Here is a 19,981-nt window from a genome sequence, read left to right on the forward strand (position 1 = left end):
GAGCAGGAGGAAAGAAATGTTAAACAGCACTCTTCTCCGAAGGATCTAGAAACCATTTCCACTTCCTGTATTTAACCGATTTGTACAAAAGGACAAATTTTACCACCGGTCACCGGGTCTCCCAACCGTCATTGCGCCCCACAGCCCCCGAAGCGGGCGGCGGGCAGGCCGTGGCTTAGACGAGAAGGCTGCCCTTCACCTTATTTCTCCATCAGAGAGGATGCCTACACCGGAACCCACTTCCTCTTTCCTCTCGTTCTAAGCCGTCTTAAGCTGCGTTTTAACCCACCCTCTCAGAAGGAGATCTTGAACGGAAAGCCCAGAGGCCCGGGAACCCGGCATCCCGCCCCAGACTCGCGAGCTCACGCGGCCCTGGGCCCCGCCCGCGCCAACGCGCCGCCCGCGCGCCCCGCCCTGCCCGCGCTCTCACGCCGCTCCTCGCTCCCCGCTGGCTGGGCCGGGCGGGTGCCCAGCGCACCGGGCCGGCCGGGGAAGGCCACGCCGGGCCACGCCGGGCCACGCCGGGGCGGGGGTAGCGGAGGGCGGGCCGGGGCCGGGGCCGCGGCCGGGCTCCAGCTGGGTGCTGGGCGGGGGCCGAACGCTCGGCCCGCCATGGAGGTGGAGGAGGCGTTCCAGGCGGTGGGCGAGATGGGCATCTACCAGATGTACCTGTGCTTCCTGCTGGCCGTGCTGCTGCAGGTGAGTCTCCCGCAGCTCCCACCGCTCCCTCTTCCTGGACACCCAGCTTGGGGCGAGGCGTACCCCTCTCCCCCCGCCCGGCGATTCCCCAAAGCCCGGCCCGGATGCCAGGGGTCAAACCCCCAGGTGTGGCGAGCCTCCCCCGCCTCCACCTCCACCCCGCGCGAGGGCGGCTGTGGGCTAGGCGCCACGCTTTGGCCTGCGCCCGCGAAAGCCAAGGTCGCTGGCCGGCCTGTCAAGCTTTGTCCCCGCCCAAGCCTCGGATCCTCGCCCCATAGGCGCCCTGCTCCCTTCACCTGGAGCAGGGAAGGAATCTGTGGGGAATGAATACTTAATCTGGCGAGCTGGTTAGTAAGAGATGCAAAATCCCCTTGTTAGCTGGAATACGCTGTGACTATGGAAAGGGAATTTCTAACCTGTGGCGCTGTCCCCTTGAAATTTTGAACTGAGAGGGCCCTGATCATCCGCTAACCAAAGTGCCCATCCTTTAGCTCTGGTGTCGACTTACTATCTTTTCCTAGATTTGAGGGGGCTTCCTGTTCCAGGGGCTTTCAATGCTTCCGGTTTCTTTCTTTCTGGTTTAAGTTCTGCTGGGTCATTCTGCCCAGAGCCACTTTGGGCTTGAGACTATTTTAAGTCCATAGTACCATCTACAGCGGGTGGTGTAAGAGGGAATCAGTTCTTCATGGTATAGAATTCTTCCAGACTGCCTGCACACCACATCCTAGAAATGTGAGTTCTGTATGCTCAAGGTCACTACAAATACACTTTGCCATGCAAAAGTTACTCTTTCTTTGCTTTTTAGAATGGCCCATTTGACATTAATTACTACTCTTATTCTAGTGGCATTTTATTCATAGATCCCTTTTAGTATCTACTATGAGTTGGCCATTTTAGTTTTTCCTTCATTCACCATATAGTGAGTGCCTGCTGTATGCTTAGCAGGGGCTGCAATGTTTATAAATCGAAGTCTCTTTCCTGTGAACTTTGCATTCTTGTGGCCTTGGGGTGAAGCAGTGTGTGCTAAGTTGCTTCAGTCGCGTCCCACTCTTTGCAGCCAGACACCTCTGTCCATGAGAGTTTCTTGGCAAGAATACTGGAGTGGGTTCCCATGTCCTCATCCAGGGCATCTTCCCCACCCAGAGATTGAACCCTCTTCTTTCATGTCTCCCACAGAAAGCAGGAAGTTAAATAATTGCAATTAACCTGTGATGGTTAATTGAATTAGTTATTCTGAGCTAAGGACAGGGTGGTCATGGATATAAGTACCAATCCACCAGTTGCTTAAACTTTGCGTAAGTCAACTGCTCAACAGGACGATTGGGAGGGTTAGAAGTGAGGATTGACTAAGTGATTCTCTTTTCCACTAAAATGTTTGAAATTTCAGTTGATTTCATCATCTGGCAGTAGAACCATCTGAATGATGCTCTCATAGATTAAGTCAGTTCTTTCTCCCGCAAAACAAGTTCTCAGTTCACAAATATGCAATTTTCTGAAGTTCCTTTAAGTGTGTTGTTTTAGCTTTAAATGCAGTTTACTGTGGAGAAAAAGTGTTTGTGCTCAATCATAAAAGAGTATTTAATGCCAACAACAGAATTGTAAGCATGATGCCTGATGGGTGCTTATTGGGTTGGCCAAAAAGCTTGTTCAGGTTTTTCATAACATCTTACGGGAAAACCCAGTATAATATTTTCTCTTTGAGAAAATTCTTTTCCTATTCTAACCAAGAATTTCAGGAACATGACTCCCTCTCTGAGTAACCTTACGTCCCCATCCCTGCACTCTACCTCCTATGTCATTATCTTCTCACCTGACTAGCCAGGTATTCAGTGACCTTGAATAACTTTGTCTTGAGTGGAGTGTGGCACTAAAAAGGCCACTGTTGCCTGTGTTCAGGACCTGTTAAATTTCCACCACTTACCTTTTTTGGGGGGATTCCCTGGTGGCTCAGATGTTAAAGAGTCTGCCTGCAATGCAGGAGACCTGGATTCGATCCCTGGGTGGAGAAGATCCCCTGGAGAAGGAAATGGCAACCCACTCTAGTATTCTTGCCTGGAAAAACCCATGGACAGAGGAGCCTTGCAGGCCACAGTACATGGGGCTTGCAAGAGTCAGACACGACTGAGCAACTTCACTTTATCCTTTTTTTTAATGGTTGACCCAGGTGGTTAGAGTTTGGTACCAGAGTGATCTAAGCCCATGACCGTTCATTGAACCCTACTTGTTGTGTGGTCAGCATTCATCATAGAAGAACTAGCTCCTAGAGCGTTAGGCATGAGTACCTGTTTATCTTGTGAGTATGGGCTGGGAAGGTACCCTGTAGCTGTGCTGATCACAAAAGAGATTAGATGCCCATCCAGGCAGAAGTGAATTATTCATAGCTGTTACCTCTTTGTGAGGACTTAACTACTCCATAGAGCTATATCATCCAAATGGTCCTAGGGTCACTCAGAGCTATCCTGGATATGAGAGTGGAGCTCCCCAGAGCCTATTCTACCAAGTCTACTTGGTAGACTTGATGATTTGGGCTAGGGGAGCTGGCCTGCAGAGCGTGAGAACTGGAGAGCCCCTTAACACAGTTGTAATGCGATGCTTTCATCATTCAGGTGGGAGTCGCTTTCTCTACCAAAGGAAAAAGCCATTTTTAGAGTTGATTGGCTTTAATGGAAGGAGCTTGATGGCTTGTCTGCTTTTAAAACTGAAGCCCTTGTCTTCCCAGTGCTCAGTGAGGGTACAGACCAATGGTTTAGCAGCCCTACCCGAGACGGGGAGTCCTGCACATTAAGACTGCACACTGTGGACTGCCAGGGAGAGGGGCTGTGGTGGAGGGTGGATGGGGGAACTGCCTCAGCAGGAGCCTTTTCTGTGTCTGTGGTTTGGTGATGACCAGCTTCATCCAAGAAACACCAAGCTAGAGGGACAAAGATGGAAACCTTACAGACCCTTTTGCATTTTCTTCTTTCTAGGATCATAAAAAAAAAAAAAAAAAAACCACAACTCCCTGTACTTCGAACACATCCAAGTTAAAACTGAGAGGACAAAACCAAATTATAAGCCACATCTAAAGGTCTTTAGGCTAACTGTTTTCTTAGATTGTAGATACCATCATGTAACTCCTCAAACATTTTCTCAATATCCAGTTTCTTTTGGCTAGGAGACCTACCTTCACTTGCTTTGCAAACACAGTCTTTGGAATCCCCATAGCGGTCAACTGTCTGATACATAGAGAATAAATGCAGGTTTGTAGATTTCTTATCATCCTGATGGGATCACATGCCGTGATAGTAAGGATGCTTGGTTTTAGTGTCTCCTGCGTTGCAGATGGAATCTTTACCCTCTGAGCCATTGGGGAAGCCCACTTTTTCATAAGCAGAAACCTAGAGGACAAAAATTGCCTTCTGTGAAACTAGCCGTGTTGTAAACAAGCAATAAGATTTCTAAGTTTTTAGTTAGAAAAATTCTTACCCACCCCCGAAATATACATACCCTCCTTTGTGTGCGCTCAGTCGTGTCCACCTCCTTGTGACCCCATAGACTGTAACCTGCCGGGCTCCTCTGTCCATGGGCTTTTCCCGGCAAGAATACTGGAGTGGGTTGCCATTTCCTCCTCCAGGGGATCTTCCCAACCCAAGCTTACATCTCTTACATCTCCTGTATTGGCAGCTGGATTCTTTACCACTGTGCCATGTAGGAAGCCTCACCTTCCTTTGGGTAGGAGGTAAATATCTGTAATGTTGAAATATGAATAATTCTATTTATTACCATTTCTATTTTCTAGTCGTGATTCAAAATCGATGCTGTCATCACTGTTTTGTGTTTGTGTGTGCTTATTTGCCAGACCATTTGGAGGAAAGTTGGAATACACATCTTTGCTTCTTGATCCCTTTGGACATAAAGTGGAAAAGGACCCTACTACTTTGTTCTGAGTCAGAGATTTCAGCTCCCTCATTTTGCTCAGGATTATGAATCATAGGTTGTGGTATAATTTGTACAGAATTTAAAACACCCATTAATTAACAGAAACATGTAACCTGTAATAAGCCTTTATTTCACCTGCAGAATTGAGATGCTGCTGTGAACCTCAGCTTAAGATACAGTACTCTAGTGTTTTGGAGTGCAGTATTTTTATATAAACTCAAAAACCTGAACAATACTTTTCAGCTCCTAGAACTGCCAGTATTTTCATATTGTTCATGCAATAAATATCTTTTCATGGTGCTTTAGAAAGTGGAATGACTGAACAGATATTTTGCAGAAGAGGAAACTATAATAGTCAACATATAAAAAGATGTTTACCTTCAGTGGTCATCTGGGACAGGCATATTAAAATAACTATGAAATATGATTTCACACTTATTAGCTTAGCAAACATTTAATAATCTAACAATACAAGTGTGATGAAAATGAGAAGTAGAAAGTATCCCACTTTGGGGATACTTTGGTACTGTCTTTGGACTTCCCTGGTGGCTCAGATGGTAAAGCTTCTGTCTACAATGCGGGAGACCTGGGTTCGATCCCTGGGTCGGGAAGATCCCCTGGAGAAGGAAATGGCAATCCACTCCAGTACTATTGCCTGGAAAATCCCATGGACAGAGGAGCCTGGTAGGCTACAGTCCATAGGGTCGCAAAGAGTCGGGCACGACTGAGCAACTTCACTTCACTCCAGTAAAATTACAACCAGCATTGGACTCCTTGGTATATGTGTGATATCTCTTGAGCTCCTGCATAAGCAGATACGTGTAGGATTTTTATTGCAGCATTGTTTGTCATGATAAAAACTAGTAACCACCTAAATGATTGGTGGCTCAGAGGGTAGAGTATCTGTCTGCAATGCAGGAGACCTGGGTTCAATCCCTTGGTCAGGAAGATCCCCTGGAGAAGGAAGTGGCAACCCACTCCAGTATTCTTGCCTGAAGAATCCCATGGACGGAAGAGCCTGGTAGGCTACAGTCCACGGGGTCCCAAAGAGTTGGACATGACTGAGCGACTTCACTTTCTTTCTTTTCTTTCTCAATGGTTCCCCAAAAGGAACTGGATAATTAAAATGTAATATAAATTTGATAGAATAAAACAGTTAACATGAACACAGTAGGTCTACACAGGACCACATGGATGAATCTTTTAAAGCACAATGTGAAATGAAAAAAAAAAACTGTGATATATACAACGTGAAATATACTCTCATAACAAATTTTTTAAAATTAGGAAACAGTACTGTATGTGGCTTATGAATGTATATGAACAGTGTAGAAGCATAAACATGAAGTAGATTGACACACAGTTCCTTCCCTCTTGGGAAGGAAGGGAGGGGATGTGAGAAGGGATGGATACAAAGGAGATTTCCTCTGTATCTGTAATATTGTATTATTAGAATCTAAGACAAATATGATAAATTGCCACTAGTTAATTGTGGTGGTGGGTTCATGAATCATTTTTATTTGTTCCACTTTTCTGTGTTAAAAAAATTTTTTTTAATTAAAATGGTAAAAGAAGATGTGCATGCCTTGGAGAGGATGCTACAGTATGAGAATAACAATTCGCTCTTTTATTGCTCTTCCTTTAACCCATTATGACTGTGAGTTGTGGTCATTTACTACTCAGGAGTGGGGCTTCCCCTGTGGCTCAGTGGTAAAAGAGTCTGCCTGCAGCGCAGGAGACCCGAGTTCGATCCCTGAGTCAGGAAGATCCTTTGAGGGAGGGCATGGCAACCCACTCCAGTATTCTTACCTAGAGAATCCCATGGACAGAGGAGCCTGGTGGGCTACAGTCCATAGGGTCACAAAATAGTCTGATGTGATTAAAGCAACTGAGCAAAAAGCAAATACTCAGGAGGAAGAGTGGGTTTTGTTCAGGATGCTTTATTGAACTTTGTGTAGAACACCATCCCATCTCATGGCTCCTGCCTGCTAGTATTTATCTTTATGTCCCTTCTCCCCAGGAGATTCGTTGGAAGACTGCCTTTCCATGAGGTGTCACTGAGGTGGATAGCTTATGGTTCTAACCTCTCAACCATAAGTGAGTGATACAGTCCACATCATAAACCGTAGGGAAGACCTTAATGGACTGCAATCACTAAGACCGTCCCTTAGGCCCCAGGGAATTCTCACCACCCTCTGGCGTTCAGCCGTGACGAGAACCTGTGGCATTAGTTAGAGCTTTTGTTAGGACTCCCAAGACGTGGGACCGTCTACCAGGGATCTCTGCTAGTCTGAGCCAGTTTTATGCCACACTTACCCTCAAATTTAGTTCTGTCTGCCTTGAGACAATGGCTGAGAGCTTGGATGATAATCTGGGGAACTTTGCCTTCTGTTCCTTCCATCAGTTTAGGGGAATGGGTGCCAGTAGGTCAAGGAGACCATAGTTACTCTTGTCTCCAGTATGATCCCAGGAAAAATGTTGTCTACAAACGGACACTGCCCCCTGGTGTAAAGCAGAGGAAGCTGCGGATTGTCAGACCCTCCTGTTTTCGTTTGGGGAGGGTATGGAGATACCAGGAGGCCTCCAGAAGGTGTGAAAGTCGCTCAATCATGTCTGACTCTTTGCTACTCCATGGACTATAAAGCCCATGGAATTCTCCAGGCCAGAATACTGGAGTGGGCAGCCTTCCCTTCTCCAGGGTATCTTCCCAATCCAGGGATTGAACCCAGGTCTCCTGCATTGCAGGCAGATTCTTTACCAGCTGAGACACAAGTGAAGCCCAAGAATACTGGAGTGGGTAGCCTATCCCTTCTCCAGGGGAACTTCCCAAGGGAGCTCCTTAGAGCCTGGAGGGTCTCAAGAGCTAGGATGCGCCTTGGGAAGCAACTGACATCATTGTAGCACCCGGCCCCCAGCAGCATGCTGGCCAGGGCTACTTGCGGCTGATCGATACACGCCATGAGCGAAGGAACGTGTTACACTCAAAGACAGCACAGAGAAGCCATTAAAATATGAAGCCGGGCAGTGTGGATATGACAGTATAGACACTAGACTTGAAGGCTGTGACTGTGCTGAGAAGTGGCTGAGTCAACTCATGCCGCTGAACCCTCAGTTTTCTTTGTGCTCTTGGAAATGGCTGGATCATGAACGTTCAATTCATTTGTTTTGCAAGGTCAGAATCCCTTAAAGTTGCCCTCTGCCTATCAGTTAGTTGGCATTGTGTTAGTGTTGACTTTGGGATTGTCAGAATACTGGCTTGATTCACCCCCACAGCTCGAGGCTGCCTTAGAAGAAGGAGCCATTGAATCCAAAGACACACACAGCTCAGAAATCTCCTTTCTCATTTCCTTGACCAAACACTTAAACAGAAACTAATGTCTGCACTAATGGGAATTGTATGATGCTCAACAAATAGTATATGGTGGCTGTAAAAAAAAAAAAGAGAAAATATAGGGAAAAAATTACCAGAACTTCTGCCACCCAGAAGTAAAATATGCTCACCCTTTGGCATATGGATGAGCTTCCCGACTTTGTATTTTATAAATATGTACATTTGTCTTTTGTGCAGAAATTTTTGTCTTGACCTGATTTTGTCTGTCAATAACATTGTGAATATCTTGCTGCACTCACAGATTAACAACCCCGTATTTTTTAATGGCTGCAGCGCGGTGTCCCAATGTGTGGCCATATCATAATTTGCTTATTCCAGTTCTCTTTTGTTGCAAATGTAGATTGGTTGGTTCCTCTTTTTCAGTGTTCTGGAGCTCATGACTTCTGGGTCATCCTTTGACTCAGTCACTTTTTCCAGGCAGTTTTACCACTCTTTTTAAGCCCAAATTTCTGATGATTTGGTTCCTCTCGTTTCCCCCAGGTCTTCTTTGTCTCAGCTTGATGGATGAAATAGAGGTTATGGATGTAAACTTACTAAGCATCCTTTCCTTTAACTTCAGAATTAATTTTTTATTCTTGTCTATGTTTCTCCACAGTGTCCAAGAGGAAAACATACCTCTGCTTTCTTTTCATGGATATCCTCTCACTTTTGTTCTTGATTCTATATTATTCTACATCAGCTCTTTCTTTTTTTTTTTTTAAGCATAGAATTATGTAGACTTTATTTTTTAGAGAAGTGTTAGGTTCACAGCAAAGTTGAGCAGAAGGTATAAAGGTTTCCCCTACATCTCCAGGCAAGAATACTGGAGTGGGTTGCCATAGCCATTGCCTTCTCTAGGGGCCTTCCCAACCCAGGGTTTGAACTCAGGTCTCTTGCACTGCGGGCAGATTCTTTACAGTCTGAGCCGCAAGGGAAGAGCTGAACATACAGCCTTCCCCATTGTCAGCATCCCCCCTCAGAGTGGCACACTTGTTACAACTGATGAGACTAGACTGACACATCACCGCCGCGTCTCCAGTTTACATTAGGGTCCCTCTTGGCGTTGGACATTCTATGAGCCTGGGCAAACTCACAATGACATGTATCTACTATTATAGTATCGTATTTAGTCTTTCTACTGCCATAAAAATCCTTTGTGCTCTGCCTGTTTCTCCTTCCTAAGCCCTGGCAACCACCACATCATTTATTTCCGATCTTGCAGCTTTCTGCATTCTCTGACATCGCAAGGAATGGACTGTGTGGTAGATTTAGGTGGTGTATGGAAATATTATTAAATAGCATTAACGCATAAAATAAGAGGGTTACTCTCTTTTGAATCCTTGAATCCGTTTGTTTATTTAAGAAGAAAGTGCTAGCACTTCTCAAAACATTAGCAAATACCTCTTTTAACAAAGGGACTGAACCAGAATTAAGGAAGGTTCAGACTTTGTATAAAAACATTACCTGGTTAGGATTGAACAACATTATTCTGTTTTTATTGCATTTATTATTCATTTTCTTTTCTTTTTTTTTTTTTTGCCATACCACGTGGCTTGCAGGATCTCAGTCTCCCATCAGGTATTGAACCCAGGCCACAGCAGTGAAAGCCTAGGATCGTAGCCACCAGGCAACCTGGGAACTCCCCTATTACTCATTTTTTTAAAAAAAACTTTCAAAAATTATGAAACATTTCAAATGGAATACAGAGAATAGTATCACAAACACGTATACTTACTTCCAGGTTTAATAAATGCCTGTATTTTGCCATGTTTGTCTAAGGTTGTGTTGGTCATAGTTCAACCAGAGAAAGAGGAAACAGAACTCCTAGAGAGAGATATATGTTTGTATATATGTGTGTATCTGTGTTGTGTATATGTATACGATTATATATGTATCAGTGAATAATTTGTTCTGAGGATTTGACCTTACACCATCGTGGGAGCTGATTTGGCAGTCTCTGTAAGGCTGTTGTCTCTGTGTTTGAAGCTGGAGCTTGAAGTCTGCAGGGAGGGCAGCCTGGAGCCCATCAGAATTGATCGGAATCCGTGTCATTCTCACTGCCTGCAGCCTTGATGAGGCAAATGCTATCCTGGAACTAAACACGTGTCTGGCCCAGGAATCAGAGCAGCTGAAGGAGGGTCCAGGGGAGTATAGATCAGAAGCAGGTCCAAATGAGGCAGACAAAGATGTGACGGTGGCTGTGAGGCACAAAAGCACTGACCCCAACCCTCTGAGCATGCTCCCTTGCTTTCACGCCTCCCTGCTAAAACTTGCCCCAAAATATCTCTTGTGTCCTACCTTAAATAAAAATATTCTAGCTAACACTTACATTGTAACAGGGTGTTTGTAGTTATACCTGGATGGTTATATTTGTATTCATATACAGTTTTATTTCTCTGTAAGTTCACTTAAGTTAAAAAAAATTTGAGTCAACTTAAAAGCAGACCATTAAGTAAATAATAAAAAGCAGAAATGGGCGTGTAGCACTGTTGCAGCTGGGGTTACTCAGGTGACTGAAGTTTGGCAAAAGCTGAGCCTGCCCCGTACTGCTTCTTCAAAGAACACTAAGAATGTGTTCTTTATCTTCCTGGCTCTGACTGGACTTCTTCTTTGGCTTAAGAACTCTTTCCCTGACTTTTAAAAAATAATTTCCTTTTCTATTTTGGCTGTGCGGGGTCTTCACTGCTGCTCGGGCTCTTCTCTAGTTTCGGCACGTGGGCTCCCAGGCTCTAGAGCACAGGCTCAGTAGTTGGGGCACTTGGTCGTAGCTGCTCTGAGGCATGTGGGATCTTCTGGGATCAAGGACAGAACCTATGTCTCCTGCATTGGTAGGTGGATTCTCTACCACTGAGCCACCAGGGAATCCCCCTTCCTTGATTTCTGTTTTGACTAAACCCCTCCCAGTCTTTCCCTGCCTAGCTCAGATGTCACATTTGCAACCTTTCTCTTCATTCCCTGAGTTAGAATTCACATCTGCTTTCTTTATGCTCTCATTAATTTAATTTCTACTCTGGCTAATAGAGCATTTGCTAAATGTGCCTTGTATTTATATTTTTGGGCATATTTGTTGTCCTCACCTGAATGTATGTGCTCAGAAGAAAACAACTGTTTCTTATTCATCATTGTGATCACCCGAGGCTCATGATACACTGTGTTGTGAAGTGTTGGTGCTCACTAAATTTTTTTTAAAAAGTAAACTAAAGTAACAGAAGGGAGGTGGTCAGGTGGTGGCATTTCCGTTTAATTTGGGAGATTGAGATTGAAGCAGATGCATATCAAATATGTGTCCAAAATCTTGATTACTGGCTGGTCCCAGAATTAACTGTTTTTTAACCCATTGTCATTTTCTGTGCCAGATTATGCAAGGAATTCATTAACAAAATGTATCTTAGACTGTTAGACACGCAGTAGTGTGTTGGTTTTCTTAAAAGGATATAGAAGTACAAGTCAGGGTTTCTTCTCTTCAGAAGATGATCAATCATTAGCAAAGGAAAAAGTAACTCTATCTATACTGTTAAATAATGATGCAAAATAATATTTTCCCAGTAAGTAATGGAGAAGGCAATGGCACCCCACTCCAGGACTCTCACCTGGAAAATCCCATGGACAGAGGAGCCTGGTAGGCTGCAGTCCATGGGGTCGCTAAGAGTCGCATTCGACTGAGGGACTTCACTTTCACTTTTCACTTTCATGCATTGGAGAAGGAAATGGCAACCCACTCCAGTGTTCTTGCCTGGAGAATCCCAGGGACGGGGGAGCCTGGTGGGCTGCCGTCTCTGGGGTCACACAGAGTCGGAGACGACTGAAGCGGCTTAGCAGCAGCAGTAAGTAATAGAACCATTAAATGCTTTATATGTTATAAAAGAAGGGGACATATGTATACCTGTGGCTAATTCATGTTGATTTTGGCAGAAAACAACACAATTCTGTAGAGCAATTATCCTTCAATTAAAAAATAAATTAATTAAAAAATGTCCAGAGTGATTTGTTGAAACTTCAGAAGAAGGGCTGAGCTCGAGCTAAACTTTGAAGATTGGGTTTAGAGAGAAGCAGGAAGGTCATTTCAGGTGGGGAGACATAGCTTTGGAGAAAGTATAGAAGAGGGCGTACCCTAGACCCTTGCTACACAAGGTGTGGCCCAAGCCATCAACACTGACACCACCAGAGCTTGTTAGAAAAACAGAATATCAGGTCCCATCCCGGCCTACAGAACCAGTCTCTGCAAGGTAGAGTTTGGGAGGCTCTGATAGGTGCTATTTGGATGGAGCTATATGATTTACTCTACATTGCTGGCTAAAGAAATATCCCCTTTGACCTTCAGAATAGGCTAGCTAGATATGAATGAGTTAGATAAAGATGTACTGCCAATGTCCAGTCTTACTAGAAGGAAACATGAAGGTTAGGAAGGTTTTGATTTGCTGGAAATTTACTAGAGCTGCAGTTCAGACTCAGGTGTACAGATTGCATCTGCTTTTCACAGCACACCGTGAAAAGTCCTGTTTGGGGAATTCAACAGGCTGGTTCAGAAAGCTCGAATGTGGATAAGGTAGCAGTTGTGCCAAGTGGTGGAGACCTGGATGCTAGGACATCTGTTGTTTACCCAGTAATATGATCTAACCAGAAGGGTTTCACGAGGACTGCATCAAGGAGACGATCTGGTGGCATTATGTAGGTGAGAGTCGGGGAGGAAATGGGACTTAGAGACACCAGTTATTTAGAGCGGAATTAAAATTTTAAACGCAAAAAATAGTGTCAGTGGGACTTCCCTAGTGGTGTAGTGGTTAAGAATCTGCCTGCCAATGTAGGGGACACAGGTTCAACCCCTGGCCTGGGAGGACCCCATATTCCTCAGGGCAGCTAAACCGGTCCACCGTGACTACTGAGCCCGCGCTCTAGAGCCCATACTGTGCAACAGGAGAAGCCCCCGTAATGAGAAGCACATGTGCAGCAATGAAGACCCAGTGCTGCCAAAAAAAAAAAAAAAAAAAAAGTATCAGGAAGCTCCCTGGTGGCCCGCTGCTTATGGCTCTGTGCTTCCAGGGCAGGGGGTACTGTTTCGATCCTTGGTTGGGGAACTAAGATCCCACAAAGCTGTGTGGTGTGACCAAAAACAATATTATCAGTAAGTCCCCCACAGATATTTATTGAACACCTACTTTGTGCCAGGCCATGGGCATTTAGTGCTGCCTTCGTGATGTGGTCATGCTCATATAGTGCTTTTGGTTAAGTCAGTTAGATAGCTGAGTACTAAGTGCGTAAGATATTCACAGTGATGACCACCGTGAGGTCGCCTTTGTTTCCCCTCTCCCGACTTTTTCTCTGAAAAACGTTCTGGCCCCAAAGTTAGGTGGCTCCCAGTCTCATCCTGGTTTTGCCATTAGTGTGTTACATAATTGCCCTGTGGCTCATCTTTCCTACTTACAACATAAACATCACATTTACCATGACATCATAGCACAAGCTATTGTGATGAGATGATTTATGGGAGACATTTTTCATTTCCTGAGCATGATAAAAGCTTATAATGCTGTTAGTATAAAATTACTTCTAAAACGTTCACTTTTTGAAACTTTTAAAATTTCAATCCCCCAGTGCATCTTAGTCACTTTTCTAATTATAATTATACCGAGAGGGAAACAACAATCCCGCCATCTGTGGCACTTGTTTTCCTTCCCTGGAGGTAGCACTAGTGAGGATAATGATTTATTTGAGACGTTGTTAGTCCCACTCCGAAGGAGAGTGGATGGTGGTTTTCCATCATGGCTTTAAGGCCCATCTGCAGATGGGTGTGATTCTCTGGACGAGGCTACACGGTGAGTGTGCACGGTGTCACAGCAGCGGGAAGGTAGGAAAGTGTTTGTCCTCGGTGGAAGAAGCAGGATGAGAGCTCTGGGACACTGTCACAGCTGAAGAAGGCAAACTGGGGACAACCACCCTGTGTTCTTGTGTAGGTGGCACATCCCTCTGACTAGCCAAGGGCTAAACCGTCTTTGACTTCATAGGACCATGTGTCCCATGTCTGTGGCTCTGGTGTAGAGGACCTAACAGTAATCTGTATGCAGAGTTTAAGCCTCTCCACTTTTACCTAATCCTGGCATCCCTATCACCTTGCCTAGTTAGCTTGCATCGTGCAGTAGCATTGCCAGGCTACCCGGTCTGTTTTATCTTTAGCAAAGCCAGGTGGCCATCTGCGTCAAAGACGGAAGGGCTGATACCGTGCTATACACAAGGATAGTGCAGTGAAGCAAATGATATGGGTTCCAGGAAGGGTCTAGGTGGATCTTTAGGGGGTGAGCAGAAGCAGGAGGGGCTTCCGGAGGAACTGGAGGGAAGACAAGGTGGTGGGAGGTGGGGTGGCGGCGATGGCACTGAGGGAAGAGCTGCAGGTTTCTGACCCCTCTGGTGACACAAAGCCGTGGCCCTGTGTGTTCCCTGAGGCGGGTGTATGTGTGCGCGTGGGGGTAATGAGAACATTGCGGCGTGGTAGGAGGAGGGCAGAGAAAGTGGGAAAGGAGGAAGTATTTAATCAACCTACAGAATGGTAAGAATGATACAGATAATACCAATTAGCTAGGTTTTACTGCCCCCTGTGTTATTTTCCTGTGTTATGTATCAGCTCCACCTCTTTTGTTTTTTAACTCTTTTCTATACATTGTAGTTTCTTCCAGGAATGATAGTCTCCACAGTGAAATATGCCTCAGATTAGAGGATCCTTTGGAGGATTTCCTCCTTTACCTAGAACATTACTTATCCTAGAATGATCCAGATAAAAATAAGATGCGTTAATATATTTTCAACAAACACTTAGAATGGTGTCTTTTATATAGTTAGAGAAGTGCTTGCTGCTATTATTAGTATTCCCATCCTGGTCATTCATTCATCCATTGACTTGTTGACTGTGTGATATCATCTATTTGGGCCCTTAGTTTCTTGCTTCGGGAACCTGAAGGTGAATCTGATGTAGATCCTGCCCTCAGAGAGTATATTTCAGTAGAAAAAACGAAAGCAAGTAAATACATAAATGTACAGTGCAGTGAAGAAAATGATATGGGTTCTGAGAAAGGTCTCGATGGAGTTTTCAGAGTGAGTGGAAGCAGGAGAGGGCTTCTGGGGGATGGAGGGAAGGTGGTGGTGGGTGGGGTGAAGGAGGGGTATCTGAGTTACATCTCAGAGGTGGGGAAAGAGTCAGACATTGACAGCAGGAGGAAGTGCTTTCCAGGAAAAGTCAGTGGTACAACCAAAGCAGAAAAGAGCACATTTAGAGAGAAAACACCATTAGTTAGCTTTGCTGGGCTGAAGGCTGTGCGTTTACCAGAATATGTGTTCTGCCTCATCTCCTGAGTTCCCTTTGCTGCATTTTTTTCATTTCTTTACCCATGAATTAAATTTCAGCAGGTTGTAATCAGGAAGGGCAGTTACTAAAACGGGTGCAAGTGGCTTTGTAATTATAGCTGCTGCTAAATGCTGTTCTTGCAATTATTAAGGTTTTCATTTTTGTAAGCTGATTGCCTCCTGTTCTGAAAACGTCCTTAATAATATGCAAATAGGGGCCAAGAAGCAATATAAGTCTAGAAACATGTTTTCTTTTGCATTTGACAGTAAATCACACACACAGACTGACCTGTGGCGACTTTGCATCTCCAGAGGCCCACAGTCATTGGACTCACCATAGGTTGGGACTGCTTACATCCTTGCAGCCTTGGCAGACGGGAAAAATCACATCTTGGGTTTTAGCTTTCTGTTATGACACACACAGTGTCATGACTTCTTTTCTCTTTCCTTGACAGTAATTCCATCATCTGCTTGTGATAAATTACTCTGCCTTTGGTGCTTCAGCTTATCCACTTAACAGCTGAATATGCCCCTCCAGAATGGTGTGGAAGGAGCTGGGAGTTCCCTGGCAGTGGAGATAAATCTGTGCGCAAGTCTCTCCACCTTTTTATGCCTCAGTCAACTCATCCACCCAGTTAGGTGTTACTAGGTACTATACAGAAATCATACGCTTTGTGTTTTTTAAATGCTTAATTTGTTTAAAGGTATTTTAAGACTTTAAGTTCTAAGTTAATAGCGATAATTTTTTAGCTTAAATTTTTTTAAGTTGTGTTAATTTCTTAGAATAAGATTGTTTCACAATGGAACAGACTTCCTGTATTTTCCTAATAAAATTTAAACGAAACCGTCATCACAGGAGTAATATAAAATGGATCTATAGTGTCAGGTAGAGAAGGAGAAATATAAGACAATCCTTATATGCAGAATCTGAAAAGAAATTATACAAATGAGCTTATTTACAAAACAGAAACAGACTCATAGAGAATGAACTTAATGGTTGCAGGGGGAAGGATTGGGGGGAAAGAATAGTTAGGGACTTTGGGATGGACATGTACACTCTGTTATATTTAAACTGGGTAACTAACAAGGTCCTGCTGTATAGCACAGGAACTCTGCTTGATGTTATGTGGCCTCCTGGATAGGGGGGAAGTTTGGGGGATAATGGATAGATGAATATGTATGACTGAGTCCCATCCCTGTCCACCTGAAACTATTACAACACTGTTAATCAGTTATACTCCAATATAAAATAAAAGGTTGTTAAATGGAAAAAAAAAATTAAAATGGATCTATAGCATAAAAAGTTCGCACAGGGCTCAACAGCTTACAAACCCAATATAGCTTTGTGAATAGCCATAAAGCCCAAAACATTCAGTGAGAAATGTTATATATGCTCAATAAATAATCATTGATTGAATGAATGAGATATTTTTTCTTTAGAGGGAAGCTCTGTTTAGATTAAACAATAATTACAGCTAAAAGCCTGGGTGAGCACCTAGGATTCTGAGTTGTTTACATCTTGTAAGTTGTATAGGATACCTTAGTACCTACTCAAGTGCATATAAAGCTTCCTTGCTTTAACAGAGCATGCTTCCTTCCTCCCCCATGTGTGTGTATGTGTATGTACACACACACATAGACAACAGCTTATGGTGAACGGTGATCAGTGCTGCCGGATTCGTGGTCCCAAGGAGAAGATTTAACTCCAGGACCAGAGGCAGTCTCAATCACTCAGAGCTTTGTGTAGATTTTATTAAAGTAACAGGGATAGAGGCACTGGAAGTGGGCGGGAGAGTACCTGCCTCACTAGTTTAAGTGGAGCCTTCTATACTTTTCTGCTAGCTGCTGAGAATAGAAAAGAAAATACCTCAAGGCTGTGAAAATTTTGCCCAGACTTTCTCCCATAGCGTGGGATTCCCTGGTGCCTCAGAGGGTAGAGCGTCTGCCTACAATGTGGGAGACCCGGGTTTGATCCCTGGGTTGGGAAGATGCCCTGGAGAAGGAAATGGCAATCCACTCCAGTACTCTTGCCTGGAAAATCCCATGGATTGAGAAGCCTGGTAGGCAACAGTCCATAGGGTCGCAAAGAGTTGGACACGACTGACCTACTTCACTTCACTTTACTTCTACCATAGCGTACATCCAAAGCTCAAAAAAAGGCATGTAGGCTTGGACTTCTTATCAACCTGCCTGAGTTAACTCTCTCATACACACACACACACACACACCCCATCCACCTGGAGTCACTTGTTGTGTGATCTTGTTGACTTATATATATGTACACACACATACTGTTTTTGGAGGCTTGGACTTCTTATCAACCTGCCTGAGTTAACTCTCTCATACACACACACACACACACACACACACACACACACCCATCCACCTGGAGTCACTTGTTGTGTGATCTTGTTGACTTATATATATGTACACACACATACTGTTTTTGGAAACGTTAACTATGCCACAACATGTTTTCTTGTTTAGATCATGAATCCAAGACCAAGACACTCCTGTGCCCTGGAAACTGCTTATCTGAACTAATGTGTGGTGTTGAGGAGAAAATAACTAGAATGTTAGTTTAAGTCAGAGCAGGTAATACTCCCTACGAGTCTGGAACCATTCTATGCTGTGCCCTCAGATCTGATGTATCTCAAATGCAGGAAAAAACCTTTGAAGGAAGTACAGGGTGCTTTACAGATGCGATGGCTGGGTTCCGTTTGTGGTAGATCAGGAAGCTTCCTTCCATTTTCTCCTTTGTTTCTAAAGCGTCTCATTTCGGTAGCTCCTACAGACACAAAAGCGAGACTGCTCATTGAAGGTTTGTAAGCTTGCTAATTGCATTTCCAGCCTAGATGGCTCTGTGTGTTTCCTCTTTCAGCTCTACGTGGCCACGGAAGCCATCCTCATTGCGCTGGTCGGGGCCACACCGTCGTACCACTGGGACCTGGCCGAGCTCCTGCCCAACCAGAGCCACAGCAACCAGTCGGCTGGTGAAGACCAGGCCCTCGGGGCCTGGCTCCTGACGGCCAACGGCAGCGAGATGCACAAGCACGTGCACTTCAGTAGCAGCTTCACCTCCATCGCCTCCGAGGTAACTGCAGGAGGTGGGAGCGGGCCCTCGTGACCACCGCATGATCCACCCGGAGCCGCTGTGTGGTCTGCTTGATTTAAATTTCAGCCCACCTTCAAATCACTTTCTAGTAAACTTGAGAGTTAAAGAACATCCTTTGAAAACACTTTCTTCTTCCTTCTTACTACAAATGGGAGAAGCGTGAGTCCTAACCAAACTAGTTGGGCTAAGTAAGACACGAACAGAAGGGGCCTCCCAGGTGGCACTCGCTAGTGGTAAAGAACCCACCTGCCAATGCAGGAGACATAAGGGATGTGGGTCTGAGCCCCTGGAGGAGGGCACGGCAACCCCCTCTGTGTGCTTGCCTGGAGAATCCCCACGCACAGAGGAGCCTGGCAGGCTACAGTGCATAGGGTCACAAAGAGCCGGATCTGACCGAAGCGACTGAGCATGCACACGCGAACTCTGGAAGAACCCCAATTTGACTAGTGTGTCCCTTAAAAAAGAGTGAATTAAAACTTTCATGTCTTTTTCTTATATCCACAAAAGTCAACAGAGTACAGACAGAAGTGCAATGACTCACCTTTAACACCCACAGTTCATGTTTAGGTGCAGTCCTGCGTGTGGACCACCTGGGGGCTCCTCGCCTGTACAACATCAGATACATACGGTACCACCCAGTGTGGGCAGGAAGCCTCATCTTCAAGGGGATTTTGGTAGCTAGAACGTTCTGGTAAGCAGAGTGCTTTCTGGGCCAGCCTGAGGTAAATAAGCTGAGTCTACATAGGTGGGTAAGGGCTCCCCTGGTGGGGCTAAGTGGTAAAGAATCACCCAGCCGATGCAGGAGATGCCAGAGATATGGACAGAGGAGCCTGTTGAGCTACAGTCCATGAGGCGCAAAGCGTCGGACATGACTGTGTAACTGAGCCCACAGTCTGGTGCAGAGAAACTCCGGAGTAAGAGACGCAGGGCCCGGACACAGCTGGTTGTTAAAAAGTTGAAATCCTCAGTGTCCTTTGCCTGGTCCCCACCAGCTATCCATTTGCCTGCTGACACCCTGGCCTAGTGGGGTTTTCATGACAACAGTCCAGCACCCCTTACCCCAAAACCTCCAGTGGTTCTCCCACCACACACAGTGAAACCCTATATGTTACATTCAGGCCCTGTACCCTCCCCAGCTTGGTGCTTGTATGCTTTCCAGCCACATTGTGTATTTCCCTCCGCCTCCCCTGCTTGCCACACATGCCCCAAGCTCTCAGACTGCACCTCTTACCTCGGTGAGGACAGCCCCGCCATTCAGCCGCTCCTCTCCCCAGGGACATCTTGACTTACCTCTCCCGCTCACGTGACCATCGCCTTCCCTGATAAGTCTTTTTCTGACCAGCTGCCCAGAAGTAAATACACTTTTGTTTCCGCCCCAGTAACGTTTTGTTTGCACTTACGTGACACACTGTAGTTTATGGTTCATCTCTATGGTTTTAAATCCTTTGAGCTTAGAAACCTTATTTTGGTCATCTTTGTGTCTCCATGGCTTCCTCGCCGCCACAACGATAACTACCATCACCACGCGTATCACCACTACTCACCTA

At 45.1% G+C, this 19,981-nt stretch overlaps 1 protein-coding gene across 5 annotated transcripts in view; it reads left to right on the forward strand.

The window, feature by feature from the left end:
• Window positions 1-440: 440 nt before the first annotated feature.
• The window catches only part of SLC22A15 (solute carrier family 22 member 15), a 115,533-nt gene continuing 95,992 nt past the window's right edge, over window positions 441-19,981 (forward strand). For 4 of the 5 annotated variants that reach the window (XR_009597154.1, XR_009597155.1, XM_060401496.1 and 1 more), the window contains exons 1-2: window positions 441-699; window positions 18,201-18,413. Coding sequence is in view for 2 of the 5 variants with exons in the window: in XM_060401496.1 (XP_060257479.1) it covers window positions 613-699; window positions 18,201-18,413 (300 nt within the window). In the remaining 3 variants the exon portion in view is untranslated. Of the gene's footprint in view, window positions 700-15,761; window positions 15,969-18,200; window positions 18,414-19,981 lie in introns of those variants that run through there. The other variant, XR_009597160.1, reaches the window with a different exon arrangement.

This window comes from Ovis aries, chromosome 1, assembly GCF_016772045.2.
Source record: "Ovis aries strain OAR_USU_Benz2616 breed Rambouillet chromosome 1, ARS-UI_Ramb_v3.0, whole genome shotgun sequence".
NCBI classification, from domain to species: domain Eukaryota; kingdom Metazoa; phylum Chordata; class Mammalia; order Artiodactyla; family Bovidae; genus Ovis; species Ovis aries.